Below are 18,390 nucleotides of genomic sequence, written 5' to 3'. Positions count from 1 at the left end.
CTCTTGTTTTTTTCAATAACAGTGAAATCCGTCATGATTTTGATGATCGTGTGGGCTGTGGAGGTTGGACAAAAGCAGGATATTTCAGCAATTTATTTTTTCTGAAGCCTGTTCTATAACCAATTTACACAAGTGGTTTGACCAAATATTGTATTTCACCAAAATTCAGGCAGCTCAACAAAACGACATATGTGTTACAAACAGAAAATCATTCAGGATGGATCCCTTTATAAGAACACAATCTGCTCTGTTTTTCCTTTTCACACTGGATATCTTTAGAAAGTCTTGTCTCACAGAGTTGTTTATTTGTGGTTTACAGGTCCGAGGTGTCGACAACTGGACCTTCATCTCAAATAAAAAGAGGAGAGGAGGTTTTTATTGTAACCACTGTGCGACCGCCTCAACCTCAGGCTCTAATTAATGTGTTTAGTAGCAATGCTGAATAATAGATTAAATGGCTGCCTTCCTCAGGGTGATACACCACTCATACACACACACATGCTGATTCACACACAAACACATATAACACTGAAGCACACACACACAGTCTAAAGTCATTTAGGCTGCTGCTGCCTCGAAGGCATCAATGCAATAATCTCCTGCTGAGCATGCAGCTCTGACACAAACACACACACACAGACACACACACAATAACACACCCACACAGAGGGAGAAATGGAGGCTCCCTACAAGTGTTTTCCCCTCAATAGACGCAGGTTCAAATCCTCATCTCTCTCTTTAAAGTCTGACTATCATCTCAGTTGCCTTCGTGTCTACATTTACATTTCAGTCGTCCACAGAGATTTACCCACAATTCACTCCTGAGGCAACAAATCAGCTGAGCTACACAAACCACTCTCCATCCAAACCATACCAAAAACGACTTCTGGAACAAATTCCAGCAAAGCTAAATGCTGTTATTTAGCAGCTGAACTGAAGCAGCAGCTGAGCAGAGAGGACGACTGGTCTTTCTTCAGTCAACAAAAAGATTCATCGGGTACTGACACATTAGCTATATGTCAGATTTACACAGCATCACATCTTTGGTGGAAGTGGGGTTGTAGTATAACTTACCCAGACAAGAGATGTGAGTCAAAGAAAGGGGAGGTGCTCTAAAAATAACAGGAAGTTATTGAAGATTGGCTGCTGATTGGGCCATTTATCAAAATGGCGAGCAGGTGCAGTTAAGTGAAAAGAGAGCACTGATTACATATTTGCAAAACCTCTTTGCATTTTTCATTACATTACCGGAATATAATGTACGTTGTTAGTTTGATATTTATAATCCGTCGAAAGTAGGTTGTGACAGCAGGTGACCAGGTCAATGCCAACATCAAGTTAATAAAAAGTACTGACGATATGTAACATTGATATTTGGTTGTTTTTTTCAGGTTAAACCTCTAAAATTCTGTACTTCAAATTATATATACTTACTGTTGAACCACACATTCCCTGCATTGTGCACGTAGTTGTTCAAAGACTTGCCTATATAATACGTGCAGTGTTAACTTCAGGTTTAGCGCCAAGCTAACTTGAATGGGAAGTGGGAATAATTGGGTTTAATACTATTAAAGAGAACATCAGAGTAAACAATTACTTTGGATTTGTCTGATAAATGATCGGTAAAATAAAACTTACAACTGAATAAACAAGAGGAAAATGTTCAATCTTTATAAAGAACACATATCAGCAAAAGCACGTAGGCTATATGTATCTTTTAGGACCGTCACTTTGCTGTGGGCCCATGCTTACCCTATTTACTGTAGTTCAGGTACAACAAAAATCAGACAGCGGCTCACTTTATCGCAGTCCCTTTGCGGGGGCTTGATCTCGACAATGAGGCCAGCCGTCTTCTTTGCAGAGAAAGTTATGGTGTGGCCAACTGCGTTAAATAGTCCTCCTCTTCTTCTTTGCTGATTCTACCGGCGGACTAAACACCACACCACCATCCACTATATCGGAGTATATAACATCATGCTATTCACTGACAGGCATGCTGTCTTGAGTGAGTCAGAACGGGACCAGCAGCTCCAAAAATAGAAAATCAAGATGTGGTAGCCAATGTTGATATTTTGGCGGACTGCCACAAATACATGAATGTGTGGGAAACACTGACAGGTGTTACAGGAGGATTCTACTAGATGGCAAACGTTCTGACTCCTGACCCAGTCGGGAATCTGACGCTACTGGCACTACACTGCCTCTACCCTTCATGTGTATATTGCATCTTAAATCCACGTTGTGTTAATTTCTGAGGCATGCACAACCGGCGCCAGCCCTAATGCGTACCCTAACGCCTTGTTTAAAGCAAGTATATCTATTGTGAGGTATAGTGACCAAAACCCATTGTCTGCTAAATACCATTATATCAATGCCAAATATATTCAAACTTTAAACAAGCTGTTCTCATAGGAAAAGTCAATGAAGATTTTTCTCCTCTGATTAACATTTCTTCGCCAAAATGGCCAAGTGCTCCTTTAAGTTGTGCTGTTAAGTGACCGAATTAGAGATAGAATTAAAGTCTTTCCAAAGTTGAGTTTTGACATCAACCTGATTTTAATTTCCAACTGCATTTTAATCTCTGTCCAGCATGTCTTTTTGCCGTTAAACTGACATCCGCTGCCAGCTGAGTTCACTGGTTTTGTTTTATGCCGTGTAAACATCGATTAAAGAGACTGTAATGGAACTGGATATCCTAAGCTCAAGGTCTGTATCTGATCTGCTGAAGTGTCCATGAGCAAGACATTAAATCTTGCCACCTCCAGGGTTGATCTCTGAGCTCACTGAGGAGTTTCCCTTCAGGAAGAAGCCAAACAACTGCTGGAACCCAACAATTAACATGTTTGTCATGTGTTTTAAACGTCCAAAATAAAAATAAAAACCTGCTCCCAATGGTTTTTCAGTGGACATAAAATAAAATCAGCTGTAAAAAGAAACAAACATTGCAGTGTATTTCGTCTTTTTTCTTTCACTACCTTCAGTTTTCTGTGAATAAACTGCCTCTCCCCTGTGACTGTGACTCTGTGGCATCTGATCTCGGTTCTGTTTTGTTCGACATGAAACTAAGGCTCAAGATGATTAATTAAAGATAATCCCTTTGTCTCTGCTGCTAGTCCTCCTATCTGATCACCGCCTCTTCCTTTATGTCATTATTTGCCAAATGGTGTTGTCAGAGATAAACGTCTTCCCAGGCGATACAAACAACGCTCTTTTTTTAACGCTGCACTTTATCCTCATTTCACATTTGAGGCATTCAACTGAGCGTGTAACTACAAGTGAGTCCTCAAGGGCAAAATGTCACCAGCAAACCAAATCAGTTCTCTCTCCCTTTCCCTCTCTCCATTGTGGCTTCCTGCCTAAATGTCTCCAACAAGATGTATTCTTTATTTTTTCTATTTTCTACACCAATAAACAATAAATAATACAAACTACAGGGAGCAGGGCAGCCTTGTCCTATCCTTCTGTTGTCTCAATCTGTAGCCTCCTGATAAGGCAAGCCCTGGCAGCAAAACAGAAGAAAAAAAACATTTAATTTCCCCTCCGTCTCTACGTCTCCCTGTTTCCCTCCCTCCTCTACCTCCTCCTCCTCCATCTGAACCCCGGGGAGGGCAGCGAGTTAAAATGTTAGTTAGCTGCCTCTCATGTAACCGCTTTTTTACTGGACAGAGTTTATTTAATTTGCAAACTTAAATGGCTAACGATTCAGAGGAGGGGGATTTCTACATTTTGAACACTTGCCTGTTTGTGCTGGTTTCAGTATTTGTCTTACCCTTTATCAGGGTTCATGAGTTCATGATATGCACTTAAATGCACCATGATGTCACTCTGTGTGTCAGACTCCCACCAGCAAAGAACCAACAGCAGATCTATAGAGATGACTGACACCAAAGAGCGACAGTAAAAAATTACTTGCCAGCCTTCAAGACTTACTCACCAAACTGGTAATACACCAATATTTAGTGCTTTTACTATACTCTACTCCTATAATTTTAAAACTACATTCAACCTAGTTGTTAAAGGTGTGTACGATAAAGAGCAGAGTTTGTGTATCTACCAGGGGCTGATGATTAATCCATTAGTCCATGAAGCCAGATGAGACCTTAAAAGAATAAGGCAATTATTTTGCAATGAGGCAAAACAAAACTACGATATCACATTTACAGTAATGGATATCATCACATTTTGCAGTTAAACCAAAGTCAGTTCTGTCTGTCTGCAGCTGTAAAACCCAGTATGACATGTCTCTCTAGCTAACTCTGTGTCTACAATCCTGCAGGTGAACGCTGCAACAGAGCGATTCAACAGCCCGAAAAATTACCTGAGCCTAAAAAAGAGAAACTTTCATTTTCTGTACTCCGAGGACTTTTCCTCCATTTCATTCATCTCTGCTGACGGATGGATTTTCTGCTGCTCAGCCCAAACCTATTACCTTAGACTGGGCAAAAAAAATAATATATATATATAAATATATATTTTCATGAAATGGTCCCGTCCAGGATTTTTAATGTGCAGCAGGGTGCGAGTTCATGACGCCATCAGCAGAGCCTGAGTCAGTGTTAACATGGGGTCACACTCAGGTTAGAGATCCATTCAAAACCCAGTTACATGGTCTATTGGACTGAGATGCTCGCTCTACCTCCCTGTCTCTCCAGATTCAATTCATTTCACTTCTATTCAGTCCACCTCCATTCAATTCAAACTGATTTGCTGGCGTGAATGCTACATCATGTCGTTTTGCCAAAGTGCCTCACGCCATTTGGATTCTTTCATAACAAGATGTGTTTATTGTTGCAGAAACACATTCATTTAGATCCAGACGTCTCTCTCTCTCTGTCTCTCTCTCACCTCATCTCCTCTGGTGGTCTATGATGACTTCTAAAAAGGTCATGACCTTTGTCCTTATACTTTTTCTCAACCTCTAGATTAATTAAATGTTCCCTATTTTATGCTGACTTTCAGGTTATTTATTTTTCAACATATACTATTTTTATTTCCACATTAACTCTGCCAGTGTTTTTACAACCATGGCTGTGCTGAAGGTGGTGACTATATAGTTGTGACATCACAATCTTACAGAAATCCTTACATGATCAGTTTCTAAATACAGGCTGTGCTTTTGACAACAAATTAAGCATTTTGAGTGTTTCACAGTATTTATATAGCACCTAAACCTGCGTTATAATCATTAAACAAATGAAAATATCCCTTTTTACAATGTTGGACCTTTGGAGGAATACTTTGACATTCTCTGTCTTGGTGAGAGTCAAGATTGATGCAACTATAGAGAGCAAAAGTCATGCCTCGTCCGGTGGACCCAAAGGGGGACCTTATATCCATTTGAACTGTGTCATGATCTACATTTATGATGTTTGTTGATTTTAAAGGTAATCATCTCTATCATCTAGTTTTGTGTTAAAACTGCTCAGTTGACTGCTTCTTCTCTCTCAACACACATCACCAACACCAACATGGCTGCGACTAAAGAAATATCATATTTCTAAAATTAAACTATTGGTGACTAATGAAGGGGGTGGGATTAAAAACAGCAGTCTCCACTGTCAAATTTGCCCACCTATAGAGATGACAATCAACCCGACCTCCTCGAGTTACAACTCAACATTTAACCACAGGAAGGCGCTCCTCAGAAAAACAAATTGTGTTTTAGTGTTTAAAGTTTGAACAAACAACTAATGTGGTTGTTTTTCTGGTACGGGCAGACTCTCAATAAATTATGTGTTTCTGTCTGAACTGAGCTTGAAACGTCTCTAAGTCTAAGCTCTTAAACACAGACAATAAACTACACTGGCGCTTAATAAGCATAAAGGAGAAAAAAATAAACAGCGTATGTGCAGGGTCTGCAAAATTAGCAAGAGAAAACACTGCATTAAAGAAAAAAAACACAGAAAGGCAATATCAAAAGCATGAAATATGCAAATGAGAATAATCTTTGGAACAAATGTGAAGACCTAAGCAAAGTGGAACAGTTGGTAAATATGGGAAACTGAGGAAATAAAGAAAACAGATATTTCAAACTGTCCAGACAGAGAGACAGAAATCCTCAGAGGGTTCAGTCCTCCAATGACAACACAAACAGTGACAGATCGGAGACACATCACAGGTTAGTCACTGACTGTGTATGTGTCTGTCTGATGATGATGATGATGATGATGAGACAGGCTCTGCAATGTGTGTGCGTGTATGTGTCACACTACATAATGAAGATGACTGTGTGACACAAATAGCCATAACAAGAGCAGGAAGTCTCTCGAGTACTTTTGTTGTGAGTGCCGATGTTGACTGTGCACTATTTTGCACTCAGTTTTTGAGAATTTAATGTACGTTCATATTTCGTCTGAACAGGAAGTGATGACGCCCTGACAGATATCAACAACAGTCACCTCTGAAACTTCTTCTGAAAAACAGAAGATGTATTATTTTTCATTTTGAGAAGCCTGGAGCTGCTGCCACACTGTCCGACAATTGTCAAAGACTGTTGTTTGGTCCACCACTTTGATCCAGACTGAAATATCTCAACAAATAATAAAGGCATTTCCATTTCACTAGGCCAGTTTCAGCCGCTTTTCAGCAGCATCCTAAAAGTGGCTCTCCGCTCTGCTGCACAGAGATTTTTTTTAATTTCCTGTAACCTATACTTCTTCAGAAATAAACACAATGGCGTGAATGTGATTTCTGCACACAAAGTCTTGAAAAAGTAAAAAAAGTTCAGTATAGGTGTTGAAGTTTGCGGATAGAAAAAACTAAGTATTTTTGTGTGATGTGCTTCCAATTTCGCTGGGAGTGTTTTCTGAAATGAAAAAGTAAATACTGTTCATTCATTAATGAGATCACATTGGACTGTGCAAACACCATTACTTCACTGCACATGAAAGTACTGTATTGGCTGATGCTTAAATGCTTAATGAGCATGTTTTCTCTGTACAGTAACAGCAGATGTTGTTGTTGTCACAGTGATGAGGATGCAGCTGCAGGTTTTTCCATCAAACTCACAGTTGATTTCATTCACATGATCCATGTGTTCAGAACTCCCTCTTGGTGCTCTGCTGCTCTCCCACCATCCCCCTGCACAGATGCACCCTATTACGTCTACTGTATACTGCGTACTATCACTATATCTTTACTGAACCATTTCATCATCGAGCCCCCTGTCCACAATCAATGTTTGATTTAGATTTTTTTACACACAAAGGGCCTGTAACAAAATAAAATAGTTCCTGTTTTGACTCCAGAACTGTTCTGTTGTCTGGGAGTTCAGCCTTTTCCAGTTTATTGCTATTTTATATTAGAATTGTCAAACACGTGACCATGAACAAGTTACAGTTTGTGATAAACAGGCACCGAACCTTCATCTCTCAGTTGGACAGTGACTGTCTGACACTTCCCATCAGGTGGACATTAAGAAAAAAATCCTGCACTTCACAAAAACCCGACAAACAAGATTACCTTTCTTCTTTTTTAGCTTTAGATCATTTCTTTCAGATTGATCTCTGCTGTTGCTACCCATGTCTCCCGAGGAGGGTTCAGGAGAAACAGATAAGGATATGAGAATTTGATTTATTTCACAGGAGATAAAGAAAAGACAGTTGTGAGCAGCAGAAGTTTCCTGTGGGCTACAAAAAAAAAACGTCTGATAAGATTACTGTGACACACTGAACTGTCGTGACTTCAGCTTCCGATGTTGGAGCTTCAGGAGAATCTCAGTTATGAAAAGATAATACAGCAGCTACAAGGAACTTTCATTCATTAACTGTGTTCACTATGGTGTCCCCTGTGGACAAAAGCGCTGTAAGCACTACCGTCTTGCTTCATAAATATGTTGATCTGGCTGGCTCATGCACTTGTTTTGAAAGTGAGTAAAAGAACAATGCAACATATTTGAAATCTTTTTCTCTTTATTTAAAAACAGCTGTTTCCAGGATGCACAGCGATGAGGTAATGTATCAATTTGTGGCTATAAATATATGTCGATTGTCTTTGTGCTGTTCATACACCCAGGTTACATGCAAACCTAATAAGTTAACAGACTGTTGTTAAATGTAATTGTGTCTGGCTAAAGCTAAAGTTAAAGTTATCAACATTTAACAAGATAAAATGTTTAAAGCCAGTTGATCTGCTGCCATACCACCAGACTACAGAGCAGCTTCTTTCCACATAATGTGAGAATCTTCCACTTTCTTTTCCACATTTCTTGCTGATTTCTCATAGAATAATACATGGAGCTCGATGACATAACAGGTGGTTTTAGGTGGCAACGGCGATCTGGTGATCTTAAATCATTGTTAAGCTGAGTAATACAGGGCTGTTGAGTTTGATGTTGTATTAGGCTTGACTGAATTAAAGGGGACTGTCACAGGCCTTGGCAGAGGTAAGCACTCCTGTGTGTCACTGCAGTTTATACTAGTACTGTATCGAAGTTTAAACTATGGTGACAACCGTACTTTATGCTAGCTTCTAGCATGTTATTTAGCAGCAGCGACAGTCAGCAGTCTCCAGTCTAAAACTGTGAATAAATCTGTTGACTTTATAGCAGTAGTTCAAAAAGTGCTTATTCGCTTTTTTGTTGATAGTTAGATAAAAAGATTAAGAACATTTTCAAGTCTGCACATTATTTCAAAAGCTGGTTATGGTTAGGGTTAGGAAACCAGGACCAGTTACCTCCTGTTAGTCTTTGCTGATTGTTTGACACATAACCCGCAAAGCTAAGCTTACCCGCTGCTAGGTATAGCTTCATATTTACAATATTTGCCATCAAACACCAATGTGGTGAGAAACTTATATCAGGGTTCGTACACATTTTTAGAGGTCAAATTCAAGCACTTTTCAAGCACTTTTAAGGGTCATTTTCACATTTTTCCAGCACCTTATCGCTGGGGTAAAATACATATCTACAGGAACATATATACTCATACTTATTTTTTTTTTCACTTTTTATCACAATTATGTACATTGTATTATGCTGAAAACATCTAAAATTATGTTTCATAACAGCAAAAAGTTTAGAAATTAAAGGTGAACACAAAGTTTTATCCAAAAAAGAGGGAAGCCACTTGGCGTTCTTCAGGCACACTTGCACCGAGACAAAGAGACCTGAGAGCACCCAGTAATTTCCTTTTTTAACATACATTTTTATGTTCAAAATGCAGTGTTGGGAGTAACACGTTACAAAAGTAATGCAATTACTGAAGTGCATAACTTTTTGCTGTAACGTAGTAATGTAAGGCATTACAAAAAAAAAAAAAGGTAATATTTTCCTCAGTACAAATCTCAGTAACGCACGTTACAGTGCATTTTAAACCCAAAAATAAATAGTGTGTTTTTTTTATACAAATTTGCCAACACTGCGAGATTAGCAGGGGAGGAAAAATCTGTGCAAATGTTTACACAGTAATATTATAATGTAATAAAGTTACTGAAATGACAGTAACAAGTAATAAATAAATAATGTGATACATGTTTGGAGTAACTTGCCCAACACTGTCAAAATGTGTCACCTATTTGTAAGAAGTCTTGGCTTCCATCTAATTTTACTTTAATAGAAGTAAGTAATGAAAAGTGGAGAAAAGTGAACATTCCCTTTTCACACTTCCACTCCTTCTCCTCAGCAATCCTTCTCTATTGCTACCAGGCTGCATGTGTGACGACACACAGGCCACAGACTGCATACAGATAATCAAGCACTAACCTAACGAGGTCACGTAACGTGATTAATGGTGCGTTAATTGTTCTTTAGCGTATAATGGTTTCCATATTAATATATTAATCACATGCGTTAACGCGTACGTTTTTTCTATAGTTTAGTAGTTTATGTCCATAATTAACATGTTAACTTTGACAACCCTACATTTTATATAATTTAGTCTGTAAAAATGCTAATTTAGCAAACGTTAGCGGTTAACATAAACAAAGTGTTAACGTGCAGCGTTGGCCTTAGTTACTCAAGTCTTAAGTTAACTTACATTTCATGTGACTGGAGCGCAGACTCTCCCATTGCACAAATCATCAAATCGTTTTTGCAGACTTTGCATGAGGCCACTCTTTGATTCGGTCCTTATCTTAACCATAGTTTGTAGTTATCATTTTCAAGCCAACGCTCGTTAACACATGAGCCTCCCGGCATTTTGTCATCTCCTGCCGTCTCTCTTCGAAGGGGGCGGGGCGGGGTCACACACAGATCAGCAGGTCGCAGAGAGGAGCAGAGAGGCTCAGCGGAGCCCAGGAGGAAACATCTCCACATACGGTTCTCTTACTGATTTTATTTCTCCTTGTTATAAGCAAACTATCAAATCTGATCTCAATTTTGTGAAAGAAACAGAGTTTTAAGCACTTTCAAGCACCTAAACTAAAATCCAAGCACTTTTCAGACCTTGAAAACACAACATTGAAATTCAAGCACTTTCACGGATTTCAAGCACCCGTACGAACCCTGTTATATTTAATTCTCTGCAAGAAAGCAAATAAGAGCTAATGAGCAAAATTTCAAACTATTCTTTTAATATAAAAACATCCAGTCCACTCTTTTCACATTCTACAATGTCTTGATTGTAGCTGTTTTGTTATGCTAGACCCGCTGTCAGTCCTGCACCTCACCATCAATGACACTAATACTTGATAAAAGTCACCATGAGCTCAATCTGAGCTGCTTGTATGAAAGTGTCAGATGCAGCAGCTCTGAGGACCGAGTCTCTGCTCTCAGAGAAATATTTGTTTTTCCACCTCAGATGCAGCCATGCTGCTCTGCTCCAACTGTAGAGTTTGTCTCACAGGAGGCAGAGCTCAGTCTGTTTTACATTTCACACAACAACAGACTGGGGAGAAAACAACAGACAGAGAGAGAGAGAGAAAGGGGGGAGAGAGAGAGAGTAATAGTAAGAGACAGGAAAGACGAGAGAGAGGGAGGTGGAGAAAGAGAATGGTACACATTAGAGATGTTTAATAGCATTTTTCCCTCCCTATACTGATTTCAATACCTGAACCTTGCGTTTGAGCCGAGAACAAGCAAGTATTTACACCTACATTTTACTTATCATATATGGATGTTATGTTAAGTATATGCTTAAAGTCGCACAAGTCTATTGCCGTTTATGGATATTGGCTACCTGAGCAGTAAAAGAATTGGAGTAACTTAATTTCTAATAAGCACTGAGGCAACTGATTTACCCCGAGGCTTTGTTTAATCCAGGATAACCATACAGCGTGTTTTGCGCATATGATTTCTGTAACACTATGTGCTTGCTTCCACTGTTGATAGGCTGTAATGTGAACGTGAGACCAGGTGCAGAATGCAAAATAATGGAGGAAGAAAAAGAAAGAAAATAGTGAAGGGCAAAAACAATAGACAATAGGCGAGAGAAAATGAAAGAAAATGTCCGAAGTGTGAGATCAATACAAGTTGAAACGAATAGAAAACCCTACAATGTGTCTATTGTACAACAAATTGCAGCCTACCACAAAAGCGCTTCATCAATGCTGCAGCACTTTAACATAAAACATCCAGTCTATGCATTAGAGTGGGCTCGAAACCGCTACGTTAGGAGTCAATGCGAATGCTAGTTGAGATTTAGGCCAGAAATGAACATACATTAGTAGTTAATAATAATCAGTGTGGTGGCTAACTGGTCAGGGATTGTGTGTCCCTAAGTTAGCTCAGTTTTGCTCAAGGAAATAACAAAATAAAACACCACAGAAATTAAAATGCTGCCCTTAATTTGTTTGAGGCTGAGCTTCATTCATGTAAAAAGTAAAAATTAATTAAGTAATATCTATTATCCGATAAGTTCATTGTTCCTCAGAATAAATCGGTTGAATACTTGATTATTTAAATATTCGATAGCTGCAGCCTTATGGTGGATGCTACTAAGAGGTAGCCACTTCCCATTTCTAAAAGATAAACGATTTGGCATTGATCAATACATAGACGCTCCTATACCCAATCCAGCATCTAAGGAGTAGTAGAGACTTTTCTGATACCGGTATCAGTACTGAAAGAACCCCAGTACACATGGTACAGAGAGCAAGCAGACCATAAGTTTTGCTGACATCGCTGAAAAGCTGTTAAGTTTGGTTGAAGTGGAACTTCAGATGAATCACAAAACAAACAGAAACATACATACTAAATAAATAATGAGATTATATTCACACACTAGGAATGGATGGATTTTCCTTTGAAAAATGTGGAAATTCAGTTTGGTTGGAACCGTGACTGAAATTTGGCACAAAATAAATATTCAACAACCGTTTCCATGGTTATAGAGACAGCGGTTGATGGAAACTTATTTCATCTTCAGGCTGATATCTTAATGTAGACCACAAACACTAGCCCAGAGTATATCTTGTGGGTCCATCTCCACTTAAACTGTAACATTGATCAAACAACTTACAACTGTTCAGCTTCATGAGGAAGAGAAATGGGGGGGGAGAGTGGTGGGATGCATGAAAGAACAAAGAGAGAGATATAGAGAGAGAGGCTGAATGGGTACAGAAGGAGAGATGGAGTGTGAGATAGAAGGAGAGAGAGACTAGCTTCACAGGAAAGACAGACAGACAGACAGACAGAGAGAGAAAGAGAGACAGAGAGAGAGAGAGAGAGAGAGGTTTGTCAGTAGTATCCAGAGGGCAGGTGGGATCAGCTCAGGTGCAGCTGCTCCATCATTCAGACTCTGTTCACGTCTGGTCGGGAAAAATAACCTGCAGCACCGAGCAGCATCAGAACACACCTCCTGTTCAAAGGATCATCCTGGTTTATTACAACTGGGAGACTATCCAACAGCATTGGACATTACTAACTTACTTGCACTTGACTTCAGTAATTATATACTTCTACTCTGCTACATCTCAGAAGGACATATGAAACTTTACACTGTTTTTGAAAATGTTAGTTACTAGTTTCTTTTTGGAAACATGTAGTCTATGATAAAGACTGATAATACAAAATGTTATCATTGATGTATTATTATGGGCTGGGATGAGTTTACTAATCCGCAGGGGAAGGTATATAAGTTACCCAGATGTAATCTTTAAGTGATGAACAGATTAAAAGGACCAGAATGACCAATTTAACGTCATCCATCGATGACTTTGCAGACTGCAACCAACTGAACAGCCCTCGTCTCACCATCCCCTAAAAATGTGAAAAAAGTTGAAAGGCTCTTTCTTACCCAGCATTTGGTTTTCTGTAGAAACATGACGTTACTTTTGTAACACCTTACAGTAAAATATTTATTTTAGCAGTGACAGAGTAATATAATGCGGTACTAATTATATTTATATTTCAGTGATATATTACTACAGCGCATGAATATTACATTTCAATTTGCCCATTTTGACACATAACATAAGGTGCATTCCTGTAGAAAAATGACACCATCCACGGATAGGTCGGTTCCCTATAAACCTGACTTTCACTATGATATTGCATCTGCCATGAGCTCGATTTTTGGCAGAAAAATGAATGACAAATTACAGCACAAAGGAAGCTGTATGAAGATATGTGTTTCCTTTTACCACCACGACTTGAGATGCTTTAAAACAGCCATTCTTCCTTCTGGATCATCAAGTAACAAAACCTGCCTACTCATTAACACACCTGTTTTACTGCCCAGAGATCAGGGTTTCTAGATCAAACTGGAATTTTTACGGCCATTTTTTGCTTGGGATAGTAACCCGGCTGTAATTATTAGCAGTAATACAGGAGGGGAACACTGGCAGTGGGCAAATTTAGTGCCAATACTTTTATACTTTTACTTTTACCTATACACAAATGAATCTCTTTAAAAAAACAGGTTGAGAGACTTCAGCCAGATTTTCTTTACGTTAATAAAGAGGTGAATTGGGGTTTAATGAGTAATATTGTATGTCTGTGAGTATCTTTGATTTCGGTTCTGATAAGGATGTTTCACCTCAGCTCAATGTAACTCCCTGCTGTATAAAGGCTTGGCTTCGATCAAATCAAAGGAAGAGATTCTGTTAGATGAGTGCTGAACACCTGCTTGATGGGACTCTACACATCTATAAAGCATTATATGGCACTCGTTATGGCACTTGTTGATTAAAAACTTGTGGTAACTGTCTACCACGAGCTGGAAGCACATTTTGGGATTTGGCAACACTGTTAGGCGCTAAAAATTAAATTCGAGACAGCATCATTAAAATATCCCATTTCCAAACATAATTAAAACTAGTTTATGCAGCAAAATGTAGTGGACATGCAGAACAGGGCCTTACCAATCACTGGAAATGAGGTGTTGGGGGGGTATAAAGCTAGAAATAAAAGGATTGAGTAATTATCTACTGGATTAAATTGCGGAGCTTTGAAACAAATTTTCATTTTGGGAAATATGAGAGAAGACTTTGTTTTCATGGGGACATAATTTTCATGCAATTTCTGTGGATATTTTCTGGAAAGAACCATGAAATACGGTTTTAATTATTATGTAGCATTTATAGGCAGCAAAGTAATGTAGTTTTAAGCAGAGATAAGGAAATATTCAAGTCATTCTCTAGGCGTGTTGGTGAAGAGCTGGGTCACTTTTACAAACCGTTGGCCGTCGAGATGTTAATAACAAGTGTTAATTAAATATATGGAGTTTGGGGAAAAAAATCTATGCTTAGATGCATCAGATTCTCTCTTGATTCTCTCTTCGATTATGTCTGGATGCAGAAAAATTCTAAAAATGTAAAACACAATTCTTGACATTATGAGCACCTGTGACGAGTCGTGGCTGTAACAGAAGTTAATTAAAAACATGCTTTGTTCAAAATAGTGCTGGGCAATTTGCCATTAAAATAATCCTTGTGATACGTGGTACATGCCTCGATATTTTGAAATCTCCTCTAAAGCACTTGCAATGCTCAGACTTGCCAACAAAATACAATATAACAATATTCTTATCATAAGTACATCATAAGTATCATAAGTTACAATTTTGTGACCACTACTACTTTCAAGACAACATTTTTCAAATTAGCAAAATGGCACAGAGTGAGAATAAATAAATTAAACATCAAGGTGCTTTTGTAGAATTGCATTGCAGCCCTCTGAATAACAATCAGGTTGTAGGTGAAGAGAGCTTCCCACCCCTACACATTAGTTACGTGACATAATGCAGTTGTAATCAATTTTACATGAACATAAATTATTGTCTTTATTAATTGTATCAATTATTTGAATGCCAGATTCATTAAAGATGTACTTATATATCAAACAGTCTCTACACCTTCTTTTCGAGCACCCAAGCCTGTAAATAAAAAATACTCAACTCTTCAGGATTAGTGACAAAAGTAATGTCGTGGTAAGCTCTGAAAGAAATCTAGAAGTTGAGAGTAATCTGGGTGCATTATCATGTATCAGAAAAGATGATTACAGCTTGGTTTTACTGTGTTATCAATCATCCATTAACTCTTTTACCACCAATTACAGATGCTTCACAGGAGGGGTTACAGCTATAAATGCTAAATAGGAGAGAGTTACAGTAAAGGGTGACTGTTTGACTTCTGTTGACTGTGTGGTTAATTTCCAGCGCAATTTATTTGACAGAAATGCTCAACCTAAATAGATCTTACAGAATATTTTAATGAACAGCTACAGTAACCAGAATAATAAATGCATTCTAGAGTTTATGTCCTGAGGGGAGGGAGCATCCCAGTATTCCTAAGATGTTGGCTACAGCCCTTTATTTGCAGATACAAATTCAGGTGTAAAACGGCCAGTTGGTAAATTCAGCGTTTTGGCCAGAACTAAACAAGGTCAACACATTGTTCTCCAAACCAACTGTACTGTGCTGAATGTTCCCTGGGGTCAGATTCCATTTAGTGCTGAGCTCCCTCTGGTCTACATCCATTTACTGCTGCTGTATGCTCTTTTAAAGCAGTCTCCATTTACTTCTGTTTTCCTTTTCTTAAACCCTAAGCCCGCTGAATGAAGTCTGGATGATAGAAGAATGATGCACTGACCCGTGATGATGACTACGGCCCTAACAAAACTGTAGGACACTCCGAGCAGCAGCAGCAGCAAAGAGTCCAATGTCACACAAACAGAACACCTGATAAATGTGTTATGTTAACTAACCAGCAGATCTAAATCAAACATTCACTACCCACTGAATCAGCATTTTACATTGCCACACTTGCCATTGATGCAACTAAGATAACTAGGCCTATTGATTCTTTAGTATTTGCATTTGCTTAAAAAATAGAAGAAAAAGCAGATACAGAAGGGATAAAACAGATATAAAATAATGTTAGCATTGTACATCTCTACAAACTATATACGTATCATGTCAGTGTTTCAGAAGAAACATAGTTCATGTTACTAACATCAACAAGAGGCTGCCAACCAGAAGACCACTGGTTGAGACCAATCAACAACCAACAAAGGTGGATGTTTTTAACAAGACATCAGGACATTTTTTTGTCTAAACATAACCAAACCATAAGCGCATCATTATCACACCATAAAATTGAAACATAAAGGTGTGTTAAGTGTCAAAATATCTGCTGCAAATCAAACAGACAATTATAACATTCCTGCTGCCTGAACCACGGAGACCGAACCAGACTATAAATCTGCCATAAACAAAAACCAAACGATGACTCATTTGTTAAATTACAGGCTCAGTACGGCTGCACAGCTGGTGTTGATTCTCTTCAGGGTCAGCAGCACTGTGAGCAACACTTTGTCATTATAGTCAAACTATTCAGAATTGATATTAAAATATCACTGCATGGAGTCCAGAAAGGTCATCGAATCTGAATGTAACGGAGGGAATATTTGTCTCATTTACTCCAACAAATTCTGACCTCCCAGAGCCATAACTTGGAATACAACCTCGGCACATGAGGGACTGGGGACCCATGACAAAATTCCATTTATGTCCTTGACATTTGAAAAGAAAAGCTTAAAACCCTCATGTCACATAGCACTTCTTTGTTTCTGAACTTACAGGCGTAGGTCATGGCGAAGCTGCTCCCCGTGTCCACCATGTCCACTTGTGGCACCAGTTTTGGGACATCCTGATGTTGCGCTAGAGCAAAACGAAACACCTCATATTCATGGGAGCCGGTGGGGAAAAGGCCTCCTGTTTGGCAAAAACAAAGACACACAATGGGAATCATTGCCTGTCCCAAAGCACAGTGGAAGAAGAATCAAAATAACCGTTCACACCAGCCAAAACTTCACTTTCGTGGGTAAATTAGAGCTAAGCATACATGAATTTAAATGTAAAATGTTTCAGGATTACACCGACTGGAGTTTGTTTTCTGCATATATTTAAAATCCTGTTGAGCTGGAGAAGGAGAAGATTTTTCTTTGTCAGGTTTTTTAAGAGTCACACAAAAAGAAATGACCCGGGACTGAAAAAATCTTCATAAAATAATAAATAAATCCTCTGTGAGGGGTGGTGACTCATTTTCTCTACTGTGGATGAAACATCTTGGTTGAAATGTCACACTCTGCTTAATTTCATAAATCAAATCAAACGGAAAATATTAATGATTGGCAAAATAGTACCAGTCGCCATGTATATTGTGATTGGCTGGTTTTTTTAATAATTTTCAAAGCAAAATATAAAAACATTTACCAGTTCCATCCCCTCTGAAATGTAACAAACAAAAAAAATCAAAATATTTTCTTTATCTTAGATGACAGTTAACTAATCATCGGCTGTTGGACGGAATAAATCACTATTGTGAATACATTTCCATGTACTGTCATGGAAACATTTTTCACTATTTCAGAAATGTTATTGGCAAAACAATTAGTATGGTAATCAAGAAAATAAAGAGCCCCACATGAGTTCAGTTGGCAGGGATATGTGAAGCTGTTACTGCTTGTTGTTCTTAGTTTCACAGTCATGAAAAATTATAAGGGACCCTGTGGATTTGTAATTTTTGTAAACAAACAAAAGTTAGTGCACACTGTGTGTATCCTTGAGATCTTACAAAAAATGTTGAGTGCATTTCCTACCTCATTAAAAATGTACAAAGCTGAAAAAATGAAGAAAATTAGCTTAGCTGTTTACACTGATACCATACTCACATCTGTATAGTTATACTGAAGCTATAGCGAGCAGATAATTAGCTTAGCTTAGCATAAACACTGGAAACAGCTAGCCTAGCTCCACCTACCAGGACCTTTAAAGGGTCATTAATAAACAAAAACTTTAGAAATTTCAATTCACCATTTTACGGTCGACCAGACTATTTCTTAGCTGAGACCATAAGTTGTCAGCAAACCAGCAATGATTCAAGGACGTTACTGGGCCAAACCAAGTATGTTATAATTCATCTGGACACAGTGTTGGAGGCAGATCACTATTCCTTCCAATGAAAGTTGTTCCCGACTACCTGCTTCCCCCCACTTTTGGTCTTTATGCTAAG

General features: G+C 38.5%; 1 protein-coding gene across 9 annotated transcripts in view; it reads right to left on the bottom strand.

Annotated features, from left to right (window-relative positions):
• The window catches only part of gria1b (glutamate receptor, ionotropic, AMPA 1b), a 75,441-nt gene that overhangs the window by 50,396 nt on the left and 6,655 nt on the right, over positions 1-18,390 (bottom strand). For 8 of the 9 annotated variants that reach the window (XR_003986335.1, XM_030437170.1, XM_030437169.1 and 5 more), the window contains exon 2: positions 16,956-17,090. Coding sequence is in view for 7 of the 9 variants with exons in the window: in XM_030437170.1 (XP_030293030.1) it covers positions 16,956-17,090 (135 nt within the window). In the remaining 2 variants the exon portion in view is untranslated. Of the gene's footprint in view, positions 1-16,955; positions 17,091-18,390 lie in introns of those variants that run through there. The other variant, XM_030437168.1, reaches the window with a different exon arrangement.

The sequence above is a fragment of the Sparus aurata genome, chromosome 13, assembly GCF_900880675.1.
Source record: "Sparus aurata chromosome 13, fSpaAur1.1, whole genome shotgun sequence".
NCBI lineage: Eukaryota > Metazoa > Chordata > Actinopteri > Spariformes > Sparidae > Sparus > Sparus aurata.
Note: the sequence above shows the minus strand (reverse complement) of the source record. Positions and strands in the feature narration are given on the sequence as shown.